Source organism: Eubalaena glacialis, chromosome 1 (assembly GCF_028564815.1).
Source record: "Eubalaena glacialis isolate mEubGla1 chromosome 1, mEubGla1.1.hap2.+ XY, whole genome shotgun sequence".
Lineage (NCBI taxonomy): Eukaryota > Metazoa > Chordata > Mammalia > Artiodactyla > Balaenidae > Eubalaena > Eubalaena glacialis.
The window spans coordinates 301,468-315,702 of record NC_083716.1 but is presented as its reverse complement, the minus strand read 5'-3'; the positions used below and the strand labels follow the sequence as shown (position 1 = coordinate 315,702).

The 14,235-nt window shown below is 67.1% G+C and overlaps 2 protein-coding genes across 2 annotated transcripts; both read right to left on the bottom strand.

The window, feature by feature from the left end:
• Positions 1-1,387: 1,387 nt before the first annotated feature.
• Positions 1,388-11,748, bottom strand: LOC133084463 (disintegrin and metalloproteinase domain-containing protein 8-like). The gene is made up of 24 exons (XM_061181171.1): positions 11,733-11,748; positions 11,310-11,374; positions 11,114-11,190; positions 10,877-10,955; positions 10,706-10,782; positions 10,358-10,541; positions 9,977-10,039; positions 9,829-9,897; positions 9,354-9,523; positions 9,174-9,255; positions 8,718-8,866; positions 8,419-8,596; positions 8,073-8,162; positions 7,796-7,985; positions 7,619-7,700; positions 7,150-7,312; positions 6,632-6,709; positions 5,921-6,005; positions 5,082-5,196; positions 4,361-4,538; positions 3,851-3,916; positions 3,617-3,667; positions 2,250-2,327; positions 1,388-1,870 (listed from the first exon to the last, which is right to left on the bottom strand). Exons 1-24 carry the CDS (start codon positions 11,746-11,748, stop codon positions 1,820-1,822), a joined length of 2,436 nt encoding a protein of 811 aa, XP_061037154.1. The 3' UTR covers positions 1,388-1,819.
• Positions 11,749-12,002: 254 nt separating this feature from the next.
• Positions 12,003-13,486, bottom strand: LOC133084419 (disintegrin and metalloproteinase domain-containing protein 8-like). The gene is made up of 2 exons (XM_061181035.1): positions 13,352-13,486; positions 12,003-12,232 (listed from the first exon to the last, which is right to left on the bottom strand). Exons 1-2 carry the CDS (start codon positions 13,395-13,397, stop codon positions 12,003-12,005), a joined length of 276 nt encoding a protein of 91 aa, XP_061037018.1. The 5' UTR covers positions 13,398-13,486.
• Positions 13,487-14,235: the final 749 nt, after the last annotated feature.

Here is a 14,235-nt window from a genome sequence, read left to right as displayed (position 1 = left end):
CGGTGCCGTCCTCTTGGCGGGGCGCCCCCAGGAGCCCCAGGTTGGACTGGACAGTGTCAGGGAGACCCACAGCAGGGACGCAGCCTGAAAAGTTGTCCCAGGGGCTGGGAGGGGCTGGGGCCGGCCTTGGAGAGCGAGGAGTGGGGCCCCAGCAGAAAGGGCAGGGGGCAGAAAGCCCGCCGCGAAGCCCTGCCTGTTGAGAATGCTCCAGTTGCTGAGCTTCTGGAGCGTGTTGCAGATGGGGACACAGCTGTGCATGTCCACAAGCCGGGGGCGGAAGAGCGTCACAGTCTCGGCCAGCATCACTGGGGCAGAGCGGGCAGGGGCGCGAGGTGAGCTAAGAGTCCTTGGATGCCTTCAATCATCAGTCATCCAGGGCCTCCGAGGCGGATGAGGACAGAGAGAAGTCCTGGGGAGCACCCGCAGGGTGTGGGCGCCCCAGGGGAGAGGGCTGTGAGAGCCGGCGGGGTCAGAGGAGCTGCTAGGAGACCCCCAGTCTGCCCCATCCTCCCCCGGGGAATGCGGGGTCCGGGGGCAGGAGGAATTCCCGTGGCCAGGTTGAACACATAACTGGCCCCTCTCTTTGCCGCATTCCTCCTCCTTCTGGGGCCATCGAGGCAGCGCCCCTCCCACGTCCTGCCCACTCTTTCCAGAGGCCCCTCACGCCCTGCCTCTGGGGTCTTCTGCATTTTGCAAGGAGCCCGGGGAGCGGGGACAGTTCCGGGGCTGCGGCCCTTGCCTGGCCGTCCCGACTACCGGCACATCTCTCTCGGGGCTCTCGCTGGCCGGGAGGGATGACCGCTGGGCTCTTCCCCTGAGCAGAGAGCGCCAGGACACGGCTGACAGGCGGCGGCCCTGCGGCCTGGACCCCCGGCGGTCACCCCGGCCCCCGGCCCCCGTCGTGGCCGCCGCCCCGCCCTCACCACCGTCGCTGAAGTCCCGGGCCAGGTGGCGCTTGCGGCGGCTGAGCGGCAGTGCGTCCAGCCAGGCGTAGAGGCCACGGAGGGCGCCGGGCAGCAGCGGCGGCCGGGCCGGGGGGCTCGGCCTGGCGGCGCCCAGCGTGCCGGCGCCCACCGTGGAGCCGGGAGGGTGGTCGGGCCGTTGCCGGGAGACGGCGGCGGAAGGGCGGGGCCGTTGCCGGGAGACCGGAGCGGGGTCGGAAGGGGAGGGGCGCCGGCCACGTTGGGTGCTAGCGGCCCGCTCCGCGCGGGCGGACCGGGCTGCTAAGTTTAGGCAGAGGAGGGCTTACGATAAAGTCTAAGAAAAAAAGGGGAAAGTTAGACCTTCCCCGTTTACAGTAGACTTTTATTTTAACAAGCGTTGGACCCTTAAATCTTATAAATTCCACATTGTTTCACACGCAACATTTTCCACCGATCTCCTGTCATTTAGAATTTGATCAATAATTTAATTGTAGAATACAAAAATTTCATTAAAGTTTTCAGCCCTACTGAATGTGCATCTGAGGTTTCCAAAGACCCAGACAAGACACCAGTGGCAGTCTGGAGACACACGTGGGTGAGGAGGCACTGGCCTGGTCCCCGTTCCTGAGGTCAGGACAGCAGCCAAGGGCCCGACCGCGGAGTCCTGGGCGGAGAGGGCCTGGCCTGTGACCGTGGGGTGAAGAGTGACCTTGGCCATGAGGAGTTGGCTCTTCCGCTAGGACTTTTCACAGCGGACCCAGCCCTCAGGGAGGGGGACGGAGGGCCTGGGGCCAGGCAGCTGGTCTCTCGGTGCTGGTGGCGAGGTCACATGACCACAGGCAACGTCCAGACAGGCGCACAGATGCCCCCCCAGGGTGCTTTGAGCTCGGGCCCCATCACCTCCTCTGGTCGGGGGGTTTCAGAGCAACCTTTGGGCCAACAACTCCCTTGGAAAAGGAAGAAAGAACTGACATTAAAAACCATCTGCTACAAAGAGCACAACTGAATCTGATTTCCTTTTACTTTTCTTAAAATTTGGATCCTCAGTTCATCCAACGATATGACTGTGCTCAGAGCTCAGAGCTGAGTGGAGACAGCCCGGGTATTAACAACTGATGCTTTATCAAGAATAGACTTCTGTACTTACACTAGTGGAGAAAAAGACACAGTAACAGCTGGAAGAAGCGGCAAGCACTGAAAAGTCCTCTGACAGAGTAGAGGGCGGATGTTATACCCTCTCAGGGCTGTGCCCCAGGCAGCCAGCTGGGGAAAGACAGCTCGCTCTGCCCGGTGAGGTGGGCACTGCCCTGTGTGTGAGGGCCTCACCTGAGTGGGTCCAGGCTGGGCCCCTCCGGCCCTGGGCTTGACAGGTGGCATCGGTGGAGTGCAGGTTGGCTTGACGACCTGGAAGGAGGTAGACACAGCTGATGGCCAGCTGGACCAGGGCGCCAGCTTCCCAGCACCTTCTAGAAAGTTCCCTGGGTGCTCTGCTCTGCTCCAGACCGGACTGCACGTTTCTCTTCGCTGAGCTCTCTACAGAAAAGTGCCCCCAACCCCCTCCCCACCCACAGCTGCCACTGCCCCGGAATGAAACCGAAATGTGGCAGGGCCCCCATTCCTGGGCCCATCGGCTTATCTCACTGCCCCATCCTCTTCCCTCAACTCCCCCCTCCACCCTACCCCAACATTACCCAGGAAAAGCTCTTAAATTGCCAGAATGCGGGTCTTTGGAAGCTCTAAAGCGAAGGATCCACTACTAGAATTTGCATTTGTTTGCATCTCAGCTTTCCCCGGGGCCAGGGCTGGGATGGAGAAGGAAGACCTCCAGCAGGGGCCCTGCTCAGCCCAGGCAGCTCATTCCAGCGCCAGAGGGACGGGGTGGGCCCAGCACACTGAGAAGGGCCCTGCTGAGCAGAGGGGGAGAAGTCGCCTGCACTTTTCTCCCCCAGCACAATTCCCTGGCTGCCACCATTTCCTTGGCCAGAAATCTCTCTGCCCAACCCCCCTTCCCTCTTTGGCCTGTCAAAACCCCTCCTAAGACTTTTTTATGGACTATTTTTGTAACTTCACTGTAACTCTAAAATTAATTCAAAATAAAAAGCAAAAAATAGAGAATCTCCGTTAAGCAAACGCCACAGTAATGGTTGTTGTAGGCGAGATCCACACAGAGGCACCGCGGGTCAGTTTAGGAAGTAACCAGCCGGGCATCGCTCCAAGTATCTCCACGACATTAACTGCTAAGGGAAGACGGGCCCTACGGAGATTTAGAGCCCTGCAGACACCACTGCAACCAAGTGATGACTCCACACCGCCCGGCAGCCTGTCTGCCGCGGGGCCCCTCCAGGCTCCTGGTGGGTGGAGAGAGGAGCCTGGGTCTCCCTGCCTCACAATTCGCCAGAGCAGGTGACCTCCCCGCCTGCCGGGAGGTGAGTGTGCCTGTCAGGAGGTGCGCAGGACCCTCGGCAGTACCCATGGGGCTCCCAGCAAAGGAGGGGACCCGCCAGGGCCGGACCGCAGGACAGGCGGGAGGGCCTCCCGAGCGAGCCCAAAGGCAGGGGGCTTGCTGGGGCTCCAGTGACTCACATTTGGGAGAGACCCTTCCCAAACCCCTGAAGCCTCAAACCAAAGGGAGCACTACGATGGAGCCCATGGCCCCGCACACCCCTGTGCCTCTCCCCCGGTGGTCCTCTCACCTGCTTGGCCTTCAGCACCGGGAGGGGCTTGGTGGGAGGAGCAGGTCTGAGCTGGTGGGAGGGGAGGAGCGGTCAGGACCCCAGTTCCCCTGGGTTCAGTTCATGTTGGCCCCCTGAGGGTGCAGTGGGCACCACCCTAGGGTCCCTGGCCCACCAAATCCAGCCCCAGACCCTCCGCCTCCCAGGATCTGCTTTATGCCACCTCGACGGCCCCTCTCCCAGCCCCCCACTCACCTGGCCCGGGGCCTGCGGGGTATATACAGGAACTGGGGACGGTGGGCTGGACATAGCGGCTGGAGGCTGCAGGAAGGTGGCCGTGAGCCTGGGTCTCAGGGCGGCCACCTCCAGGGAGCCCTGGCTTCGGAGCTGCCCCCACCCAGCTGAGGACCCAAGGTTCCGGCCCCTCCCAGAGTGGGAAGAACAAAGCCCCGTGTGTGCAGAGGGGGCGCCATCCTGCCCCACTGCTGGGCAGGGCCCTGAGTTACGCTCCCTTCCCACAGCCCTGGGGATGCACAGAGGCGCTGCATGGCAGCGAGGGCGTCTGGGCCTCAAAACCGCCCTGAGGTGGACCTTGCAGAGGCCTTGAGCCTCAGCTTCAATTCTGTCACCAGCTCCACTCGTCCTAAAGCCTCGTTTCGCCTCTAAATGGCGGTCTTGGTGGCCACTCTAAGCCCCAGGGGACCGCATCCTGGCCTGAGCTTTGGGGGTGGCCTGGGGAGCCCGTCGGGGATGCCTGGTGCTTACAGCAGGGGGTGGCCACTTAGGGGTCACTGCGGAAGCCGTGGGTTTGGGGGGCTGGCTGGGGTGGGAGGAAAGGCCCGGCTCTCTGGTGGGAGCCGGGGCCCTGCCCTTCACAGGTGTCCTGTGCCCCTCGTGGAACAGGGGGTTGGAGAGCCCCATGGCCGTCTTGGCTGCCACATTCCTGGGGAGAAATAAGATGGGTCAGTGCTTCCTGGCCTCAGGATTCAGCCCAGGGACTTGGGGCTCCTGGGCATGGGAGCCCTGGCCTGGCCAGAGGCCCACTCAGCTGCAGCTGCCCCTCGGGGTGCGCCAGTGACAGCCGTGTGCAGAAGGAGAGGCAGCCTCACGTGTCCTGGCCCCATTGGCTCTGGGGTCCAGGTGGGCCCGCAGGAGGTACTTGGAGGCCACTGGGCAAGTGTGTCCTGCTGCGGCCAGCGTGGGGGTCGAGGTCCCCCCAGAGTGGGCACCGGGGACACCCAGAGCCCAGGGCAGGCTCAGAGCGCAGTGTCCACCGAGGGCGCTGGGCCGGCGCCCGCTGGGGTGCGAGGGGGAGACAGGGTCCTCTCTGCGTTTCCACATCACCAGCCTGTCACCACAACCCGCACCTGCTCCCGTGTCAGTGAAGGCAGGGGGCCCAGAGCGCGCTCTCCCCCTCCAGCAGCGCAAGCAGGCGGCTGGCTCTGCACACACACGCTGACGCTCTGCAAGCCCAGAGCTCGCGCACCTCCTTCGGACGGGGCTCCGGGCTTTGCGGTAGATGACCACGCCTGCCAGGGTCAGCGCCAGAGGCACCAGGAGCACCACAGGCACCAGCACGCCCACCAGGAGGCTCCCGGACGCTGTGGGGACACAAGAGGCCAGGTGCCACCAGGGCCGGACGTGCCTCGAGGCAGCAGGGGCTGGGAGGGCCCGCGGGCAGCTCAGCGCCTGTCCAGGCCAGCCTGGGGCCAAGGAGGGGCCTGAGGAAGGTGCCCCCTCCTTGGCCACGCCAACAACCCAGAGCCCTGGGCCCCCTGCGAAGGCCAGGGCCATCTGAGGACCCTTGGCCCTGAGAACCGGTACATGACGCCAGGGCTCTGGGCTCTCAGGGGACCGGTTGGAGGGCTTGGCGGTGGGCGGCCCCAGGCCCTCAGTGACGTGGGTGCGGCCAGGCCAGGCCCTGTAGGCCTGACCGCTGGGGAGGAAGACACCTGTGGGGGTGGGAGGCCCCGAGGCTCCCGGGCCCAGGATGGGGCGGAGCACCCGGCAAGGAGCTGGCGCTGTCCCACGTTGCTCCTGCAGCCCTCCCTCTGGGACGGGCCCCCTTCTCCCGTAGGGCCGAGGTGGGGACTCGGGATCCTGGTCCCCGCCCCGGACCTGTGGGGTCCGGATGCCGGGGGCTGCAAGGCCACATCTTCAACGTGTCCCTCACGGTTTAGGGGCACACGGCCTCCTTCTCGGCCCCTCCCAGGTGGCCCGAGAAAAGGCAGGACCCGCAGCCAGACCCCACTGGGCTTGTGAAGGTGTGTGAAGGCGCAGGGCGGGGCGCAGGGCGGGGCGCAGGGCGGGGCGGGCCCTGCCTACCTGTGCGCACGTTAGGCAGCAGCTCTGCGCAGTAGGGCGGGGCCCAGCCCGGGTGGCAGTGGCACTGGTCCTTGTGGTTGCACACCTGGGGGACAACCAGGCGTCAGGGCCTCCAGACCCCCACCTGCCGCACTGCCCAGTGCCCACTGAGGCGCCGTCTGCTCTGCTGGGACCCCTACTGACAGAGGACAAGCTAGGGGTCCAGGACCGCCACCACCCAGGTTTCGTCAGATGTGCTGATGGCAGCGGCCCCTCCCCAGGTGAGGGAGGAGGGCTCTGACGGGACTCTGCGGGCTTTCCGAGCAAAGCAGGCATTGCCGCAGGACGGGCAGGGTGACTTCGGGGCAGGCTGTCCTCCTGAGACGGGGGCACAGGAGGACAGCCTGACCCCAGGTCCCCCGGTTTCTAGCCCTCGGAGCGCTGACCTCCCCAACGTCACAGCACGGGTTACTAAGAGCTCAGAACAGGACACTTCACACCAGACCGGCCTGGCCCACGTGTCCACCGGCACCGTGACTACCCCGGGCCTCCGTGTCTACACGGGACGCCCAGATCCCTGTCAGTTCCAGCCTCGGGAGGCCCCAGCGGGCTCCTGGCACAGTCCCAGGGCACCAGCCTCTGCCCTCTGTTTGTCTGGGCTATCCTAAGCACGGCCTGCGCATCTTTCAAGCCCAAAGGGCTGGTGGCAGGCCAACCCCTGGGCCCACGTACCCCATGGTTGCTACACCGGGCAGAGCAGTTTCTGGATCTGTAGACACGGAGGTCCTGGCAGAAGCCTTTCCAGCAAACCTGGAGGGCAGTGGGGGTCTCCGTAGGCAGCCAGTCTAGACTCCTGCTTGAAGCACCCCCGCTCTCCACCATCAACCAGAGTGGACCCAAAACCTGCGTCTGGGCTTCAGAGGGGCAGGCCACAGCCTTCACACCCCCGGTGGCCTCGCCCGCAGCCCATCTGCTGGCCGGCCTTGGCCACCACGGGGAGAGGCACTGCCCGGCCAGCCCTCTGCTGCCACCAGGGCCACAGAGGACTGGCCCCGCCCATCCCCAGAGGGCTTGCAGGACAAATAGTCTTTAAACCCATTAACTGAGAAGGGTCTTCTCCCGCACCCCCCGTGCGCCTTCCGAGTTTCTACCCAGAACAGAGCCCTTCTCCAGCCGCCGCTGCCCTGCTCTGGGCCCCGCCAGCTCGCCCTGGGGTCCAGCAGCCCGACCGAGAGGCATGTCCAGCCCACCTGCTCCTTGCCACACTTGGTGCCCTCTGGCACTGGCTCGTACGCGCTGCTGCTGTCCTGGACAAGAGCCTGGCAGTCACCTGAGGAGGAGGTGAGGGTGCAGGAACTCCGCTCCGGGGGCTTCTGCCCCCACTCACAGAACAGAGTGCCACACCTGTTGACCCTGAGGACAGAGGGACGTGCGTGGAGCCAGCTCCACGGGGACTCCTGCTCGGTGCTCACAGCCGTGCTCAGCGCACCAGGAGCTGTGGGTGAGGCTCTGGGTCCACCCGCAGGGGTCCACAGCCCAGCCACAGTGACCCACTCTCCCAAAGGGCAGCATGCTCTGGCCTGGGGGTCCTGCAGGGCCAGGTAGGCCCCCAGAGAGGCCCCTGACTCAGCTCCCAGACTCCTTTGTGCAGAGGACTCTCTTGGTGGAAACATTCCGCGCCCTGGACCCAGGGGAGTCGGGCCACGGGTGGACGCTCACCTGCCAAAGTCCAGGGGGATCCCGCTCCTGCAGCCTGTGGAGATGCTGTAGCTGTAGCACGTCTCCGTGGCAACCCGAGCGCCTGCGGGGCAGGAGCAGGTCAGCCCTCCGGCTCAGGACCGGCAGCCACCCTGGCAGGCCTGAGGGTCCCATGACCGGGGCCCATGCCCGCCTCACCTGGCCCCCACAAGTCCTGGCACCTCTGGGCCAGCGTGGGGCAGGCCCCGTTGTAGCAGTAGCCCCCCGGGCAGGGCGTGCCGTTCTCCCAGAAGGTGTCCTCGGGACACACAGGCTGCCGGCCATCGCAGTACTCCCTGAGGTCACACTGGTCCTTTGCAGGGCGGCACAGCTCTCCGGCCGGCTTCACCTGGTTCAGCAGAGCCAAGCTCACCGCGGGAACGGGAGGCCCCCAGACACCCACGCCTGCTGCTGTGCCCCAGAACCCCAGGCTCACCCTGCACTCGTGGCAGCAGGTGCCGTGGGCACACTCGGCCCCCTTGGCCAGCAGGCAGGTGCTGGCATTGCAGCAGCGGTTCTGACAGTCCTGGGGGGGCGGGGGCAATGGCGAAGGTCTGAGCGGGCTGCACGCTGGGCCGGCCCCAGGCCCTTCCCTCGGGTGGTCTGGTCACTCCCACCCATGAGCCCTGCCAGTCGTTTCGGTGCCAGAGGACAGGAGGTGTCGCTGTGCGAGCGCAGGGCGCCCGGGGGTCAGGAACGGTCGCCCCAGCCTGTGGATGGGGGCCGGCCCCCCACGTGGGCGGGCGGAACGCCGAGGGCAGCGGTGGGGCCCGGCCCTGCACCTGGGGGGCGCCGCAGTCGCACTGCTCCCCACGCTCCACGAACCGGTTCCCACACACGGGGCCGCCCACCAGCCGGGCGGGGTCCGGCGCGTCCACCAGGCAGGCCGTCCGGGCCTTCTCCACGAACGTCTCCAGGTCAGCCCGGCTGCAGTGGCTGAACTTTCTGGGGAAGTTGGAGCTGCGGGGAGGGGAGTCCCTGTCATCAGAAGGGTGGGTGGGTGGGGGCCGGCCGCCCGCGCCCTGGGACACCCCTGCTCGGCGGGAGGCCCTCGGGCGGGCTGGCTGGGGCCGAGCCTCACCCGATGCTGGCCGCCATCACGCAGCCGCCGCCGGCCCGCGGCACCGAGCAGTAGCAGTCCTGGATGTTCTCGTCGTGGTCCATGCCCAGGTTGTGGCCCATCTCGTGGGCCATGGTGCTCGCCACGCCCATGGGGTTCGGGCTGTGGTCCTACAGGAGGGGCCATGTTGGCTGGGGCCACTCTGGTGGCCAGTCCCCCGCCCGCCCCCAGCAGGCTGAGGGGCTCGGCGGTGCCTCCTGCCAACATCACTTCTTCAAACCTAAAGCGTCAGTGCATCCTTTGGAAGAGGCAGCTGCTCAGGTGTCCAGGGGACAGCGTAGGGACCAGCAGGTGGACCTGAGTCCTGAGGTCCCCCCTCGCAGGCCCCAGCTCAAGCTCCGATCCCCACTCCCTGCCCCCCACCCCCAGTGGCCAGCTCCAGCCTCTGTCCAGCAAACCCAGCTGGATCCTCCGCACCTGGTTCACAGCCCCCGAGTCCCGGGAGCACATGGTGGACACCTTGGCCAGTCCCACGGTGGTCCCTGCGAAGTCGACCCCGCTGGGAAGGAGAGCAGTGTCTGCACGTGGACACCTCGGAACCCGCCTCCCCTGGGGGCCCCCTCGTCCTGGCGACAGCGTGGCCCTCCGCCCACTCACGTGATGAACTGCGCGTTGTCGTGCAGGTGCCGCCCCGCCAGGTCTTGCACCCGCCAGGACAGGAAGTTGCTCAGTGTGGTGTCGGCCTGGGTGCTGACGTGAATCTTGTCCCCACCGTTCCACATCTCCAGGCCCACGAGCACCACGCGGAAACTGAGCTCCTGATAAAGCTGCCAGAGGACAGGGAGCCCCAAGGGTCAGGTTCCAAGGGTGAGGCCAGCGAAGGGCCAGAGGTCCCCCCAGCGTCCGCCGAGATGGGACAGGTCACGAGGGCTGGGGCAGAGTCCTAGCCCCCCCATCACCTGGCGGATGGTTCTACCGGCAGCCGGGCGCCCCCCATGGCCAGCCCTCGCCTCCTCTCCAGGTGCCCCAACAGGCCTCTACAGCCAGGGTTTCTGTTGGGCTGGGTGTGTGCTGCCGCGGGGTCCCGGCAGCCCCTGCTGAGAGGAAGCCCCCAGGGCGAAGCGGCCCCCACCTTGTCCACGTGGTTGACCACCTCCAGCACCCGCTGGCGCACAGCCTCTCTGCTCCCCAACCGCTGGAACTGGAGGACAGCAGACCCTCAGCTGCAGCCTGTCGGCCCGCCTGCACCGCCACCCACCCCCCGCCCCTGCCCCAGGTACCTCTGTGCTGTCCGTGACCACGAACAGCTCCACGTAGCGGGTCTCTCGGGGCACTGGCCAGTTCTGAGGAGCGGGGACAAGAAGCCGGTCAGCCACCCAGCCACAGCCCGCCTGTCCTCAGCCCGTCTCCGCACACTGAGCGTCTCCAGGCCCCGGAGCTGGCCCCGCAGTGCTGGGGGAGCCTTGGTGGGAGCGGGGGGCGTGGGGCGCGGCGCTCTGGCGCAGACTAAGGAGCTGGCTCTGCAGCCAGCGCGCAGCCAGGCCCAGGCCCACCCCAGCCACGGGGGTGGCAGGCGGCGCCCCCGCTTCGCTGGGCGCCCAGGAGTCTGGGGATGCACGGGCCAAGCGGACAGGGAAGCAGCGGGCAGGGCCTCCCCTCACCCGGGGCCTGAGGGCCGCCGAGACCCGCGGCCCCAGGATGGCCTCCAGGCTGCTGTCGTTGACCCCGCAGGTGCCGGCCTTCTGCTGCAGGTGCTGTGCCTGGTACAGCGCGTGTTGCCCCTCTTCCCCGCCCCCATCCAGGGGCTCGATCAGGTGGACGGTGGAGCCGGCCTGGAAGAAGCCCCTGAGGCAGAGCGAAGCCCATGGCTCTGAGTTAGTGAGGGACCCCAGGGCAGCAGGTGCCCCCAGCCCACCCCTCTCTTCTTGGCCTCAGTTCACTTCGCCGGAGAGTGAGACAGCGCTGGGCCCTGACGTCCTGACGCACCCCGCCTGGTCGGCAGCACCCACCTGAGGCCGGCGCAGGTGCTGAGGCTGGCAGCGGAGCCCTGGTGCCCCTCCACGTTGCCCTGGTAGAAGCAGTGGTCCTGCGGGAGGAGGGCGTGAGGGCTCCGCTCCCGGTGCCCGCACTCCCCGCACCGCCACCGCTGGCCTTGGGGAGGGTCACTCGGGGGGCCATACCTGCCTCGGCAGCTGCTCTGTCACCTGGGAGCCATCGGCGGCCGTGTAGGTCTCCACGTAGCCCGAGCCCACCAGGTCCCTGGAAGAGAGCCCCCGTGATGCTCTGGGCCCCGCCTGCCTGCCCCAGAAGCCACCTCTGCTGTGGAGGAGAGGCTGGGCCAGGGAGCTGGATGCCCAGGACACAGGTGTGCTGGGGGCAGGGGTGGGAGCAGGCTGCAGGCTTAGGCCCCTGCTCACCTGTTCTTCCGAAGGTGCAGGGTGAAGGTGTGCCCTCGGGCCCCCAGGACGTAGCTCACACTCTCCGGGTACAGGCCCTGAGCCGGGAGAAAAGGGAGGGGTCCAGAGAGAGGGGCCCGGCCCCGGCCACGCCCACCTCAAACCTGGGGGTGGGTAGCACCTGGCCAGTAGGAGGAGGTGGGGCCTCGGGCCTTACCGGAGGCAGTGGGCAGGTGGGGAGCTCCACCCGGAACCGCCTCGGGTGCCTCAGGCCTCGGTTTCCTCACAAGTCCACACAGGGAAAAGGAGAATGCCCCTTACCAGGAAGCAAGGGGAGGGGGGACACAGCCCCTGACAGGCAGCCTTAGAACCCAGGCGGCAGAGGTGACCCGCCCCTGCGAGGCCCCACCCCTTCCAGCCCTGGGCCCGACCAGAGGGGTGCCCCCAGCCCGCAGCTGACCCCTAGGACGCTGTGCACTGTGCCCGCACCCCGAGGTCAGGACGGGGCTGTCCTCGACACACACTTGGGCATGTCCATCCGCACACCCGCCCAGACGCAGGCGCACACGTTGCAGGTCTCAGAATGCCCCCAGGCGCCCCGGGGAATCCCAGCCCCAAACTCCCGAGGGGCGTAAGCTACGCCCCTGCTGAGCCATCCCCTCCGGTCTCAGAAGAGTCTGACTCATCGCTGGAGTGAAACTGGGGAGTGGCCGCGGCTGGCGGAGCTCCTGCCCAGCCGGCACCCCCCACCCCCTGAGGCGGGGCGGCTGTGGCCCTGCCCAAGGGTGGGAGGGACGGAAGAAGAAGGTGAGCCCTGGGGGGAGGAGGAAGGCGGCCCAGGCAGAGACGGTCCAGGTGGGTTGTGAGCTCCCCAGGGGTCTGCCCGAAAGCCCACAAGCCCGCCTGGCCCTCAGCCCCAAAGGCGGCCCCTCACAACTTGCTGGGCACACGGGGAGCTATCACCCTGCTCACAGACAGAAACGGGCTCTGAGGGGCCAGGGAGGGACCCCCAGGCCAGCCTCCTGCCCAGGCTTACCAAGTGGGAGGGCAGGGCTCGGCGGGTGCGGGGTGCTGGCAGGCGCCGGGGCCTCACCACCTCGTACTGCTCCACGTGGGGCAGGGTGGCCCTGGGGGCGGCCTCTGCAGGAGAGGGGGGTCAGCAGGCGCACAGGGCACCCTCCCGCCCTGGGGGTCCCTCCCCAGCCTGCTGTGCGCCGGCACCTCCTCTTGGGGAGTCACCTGGCAGCGTGGGGACCGCAGACGCTGAGGCCTGGCTCCCCAGCCCAAGCCGAGTTCTGTGTGAAAAAGGCCACAGGACCCCCGCCGTGGGTGGGGTCGGGCAGACTTGCGCCTGCCCTTCCAGGAGCCCACCAGGCTGCCTCCCAGACCCTGGGGTGACCCGGATGCCCCTTCCTCCTCTCAGGACGAGGACACACACAGGCCCTGGGCGGGGCGCGGGGCGACAGGTCTGCCCGTCCAGCGCTTAGAGCTGACATTTTTCATCCCAACTAATCACATGACTGCATCTAACGGGGAACTGGCAGCCCTCTTCCGCAGGGTTCACCCAGCCCAGATCTAGAAGCTGCCCCGTATCCAACAACAGACAGCAAAGACCCAGCCCAGGCCGAGTTGGAAACCTACTCCCCAGGTGACTCTTTTCTCCCTCTTTCAAGGTGTTAATGGTCGTGTCTCTGTAACCACTATCTGGCAAACCTCCCGGAGTGAAGGCCGTGGGGAGGGCCTGCCCCGTAAGCGCCCTCCCCCCCCCGAACCCCAGGAGGCTCTCAGGAGCTAGGGTGGGGGCCAAGGCCAGCAGCACAGTCAGTCCCCCCAGAGGAGAGGCAGGTCCCCATGTGGCAAAACAACCCCCTGGGGTGCCCCCAACCCCTCGGCTCCAGGACACTGCTCCTCGGTCCTCCCTTCCCTGCCAGGCTGGGGGGTCCCCGTGGAGGTGGGCAATCCCCCCGAGGCCCCGGAATGGAGCCGAAGCAGCCAGGCCCTCCACCCCGTTCTGTCCCAGCCGGTCCGCACCTCCAGCGCAGGAAACGCCCAGGTGGCTGTTTCCCCACGCACTTCCCTTTTGAAGGTTCCGTGTGTGCACCGCCCAGGGCCTCCCCGCCGACTAGCCACCTCTGCGCCGCCGAACCCCAGAGACCAGCCCAGAGCCCCGCGCAGGGAGCAGGGGGCCAGGCGACCGGACAGGGAGCAGGGGGCCAGGCGACCGGACCAGCCAGAGCCAGACGCCCAGCACTCACTCACCCTGTAGCCACAGCGCAGCAAGCAGCAGGAGCCCGAGGCCGTGCATGGCGGGGGGTGCGGGTGGGGTCCGGATCCGAACCCACGGTTCCCGGGGGCCGGGGAGAAGGTGCTCCGTGCTCAGGCTGTCTCTGGTCCTGCCCTCGCCTCTGAGGCTCGTGCCCTCGCGCCCCGCCCTGCCCCAGCGACCAGCTCCCTGCCCGTGGCCAATCAGCCCCTCAGGGCTGGGAGGGGCCGGGCCTGGGCACCTGAGGGTGCGTCCCGCCCCCACCCCGCCTCCCCGGTCTCCTTCTGGTCCCCTGGGGCTCCTGGACAGTGTCCCGTGTCCAGTGCTCAGCACACCGAAGTTCTGTCAACGTGGACTGAATTAAGCAGGGCAGGTGAACAGACTAACCTGGGCCACTCCTGCCACCGCATCCCCCAGGCAGATGAAGAAACAGGCTGGGGCTGCCGAGGTCCCGCGGGGGTGGGGGTGGGAGTGGAGGCCCTGCTGTGTGTGAGGGTGTGAGGCGTGCGAAAGCTCCAGCAGCCCGTGGCCAGCCCTGCTCCCAGGCTCCTGAGGCCTCACTGGGGAGACTGGGCAAGGGGAGCACACAGGTGGGGCTGCTGGCCAGGTGCCGGCAGCCGCCTGGCTCAGGGAGCAGACCCTGCTCTGTGGAGAGGGCGGATGTGGAGGCCCAGTGGACAGCCCTGGGATGCGGTCGCTATGGGCCAAAGTCTGCAGCTGCCTGCCCGCTGCTGCCCCCAGCCCCCCGTTTCTACCCGCCCTGACCTGCCCTGCAGGCTGGGGCCACCCCACTCTGGCCTGGCACCTGGGGACCCAGGCTTCTTGCAGCTGAGCCGGCCGGTGGCACCCCAGCCTCATTCTGGACGTGCCCCTGGGAAGG

Bases quoted from the DNA above. Each gene is read 5' to 3' on its own strand.
- LOC133084463 (XM_061181171.1), bottom strand. The intron at 4,539-5,081 runs GTGCGCGAGCTC...ATTTCTCCCCAG, and splicing joins CGGAGCCCCGTCCGAAGGAG to GAATGTGGCAGCCAAGACGG. The intron at 3,917-4,360 runs GTAAGCACCAGG...ACCTTCCTGCAG, and splicing joins CTAAGTGGCCACCCCCTGCT to CCTCCAGCCGCTATGTCCAG.
- LOC133084419 (XM_061181035.1), bottom strand. From the start codon at position 13,397: ATGCACGGCCTCGGGCTCCTGCTGCTTGCTGCGCTGTGGCTACAGG. The intron at 12,233-13,351 runs GTGAGTGAGTGC...CCTCTCCTGCAG, and splicing joins TGCTGCGCTGTGGCTACAGG to AGGCCGCCCCCAGGGCCACC.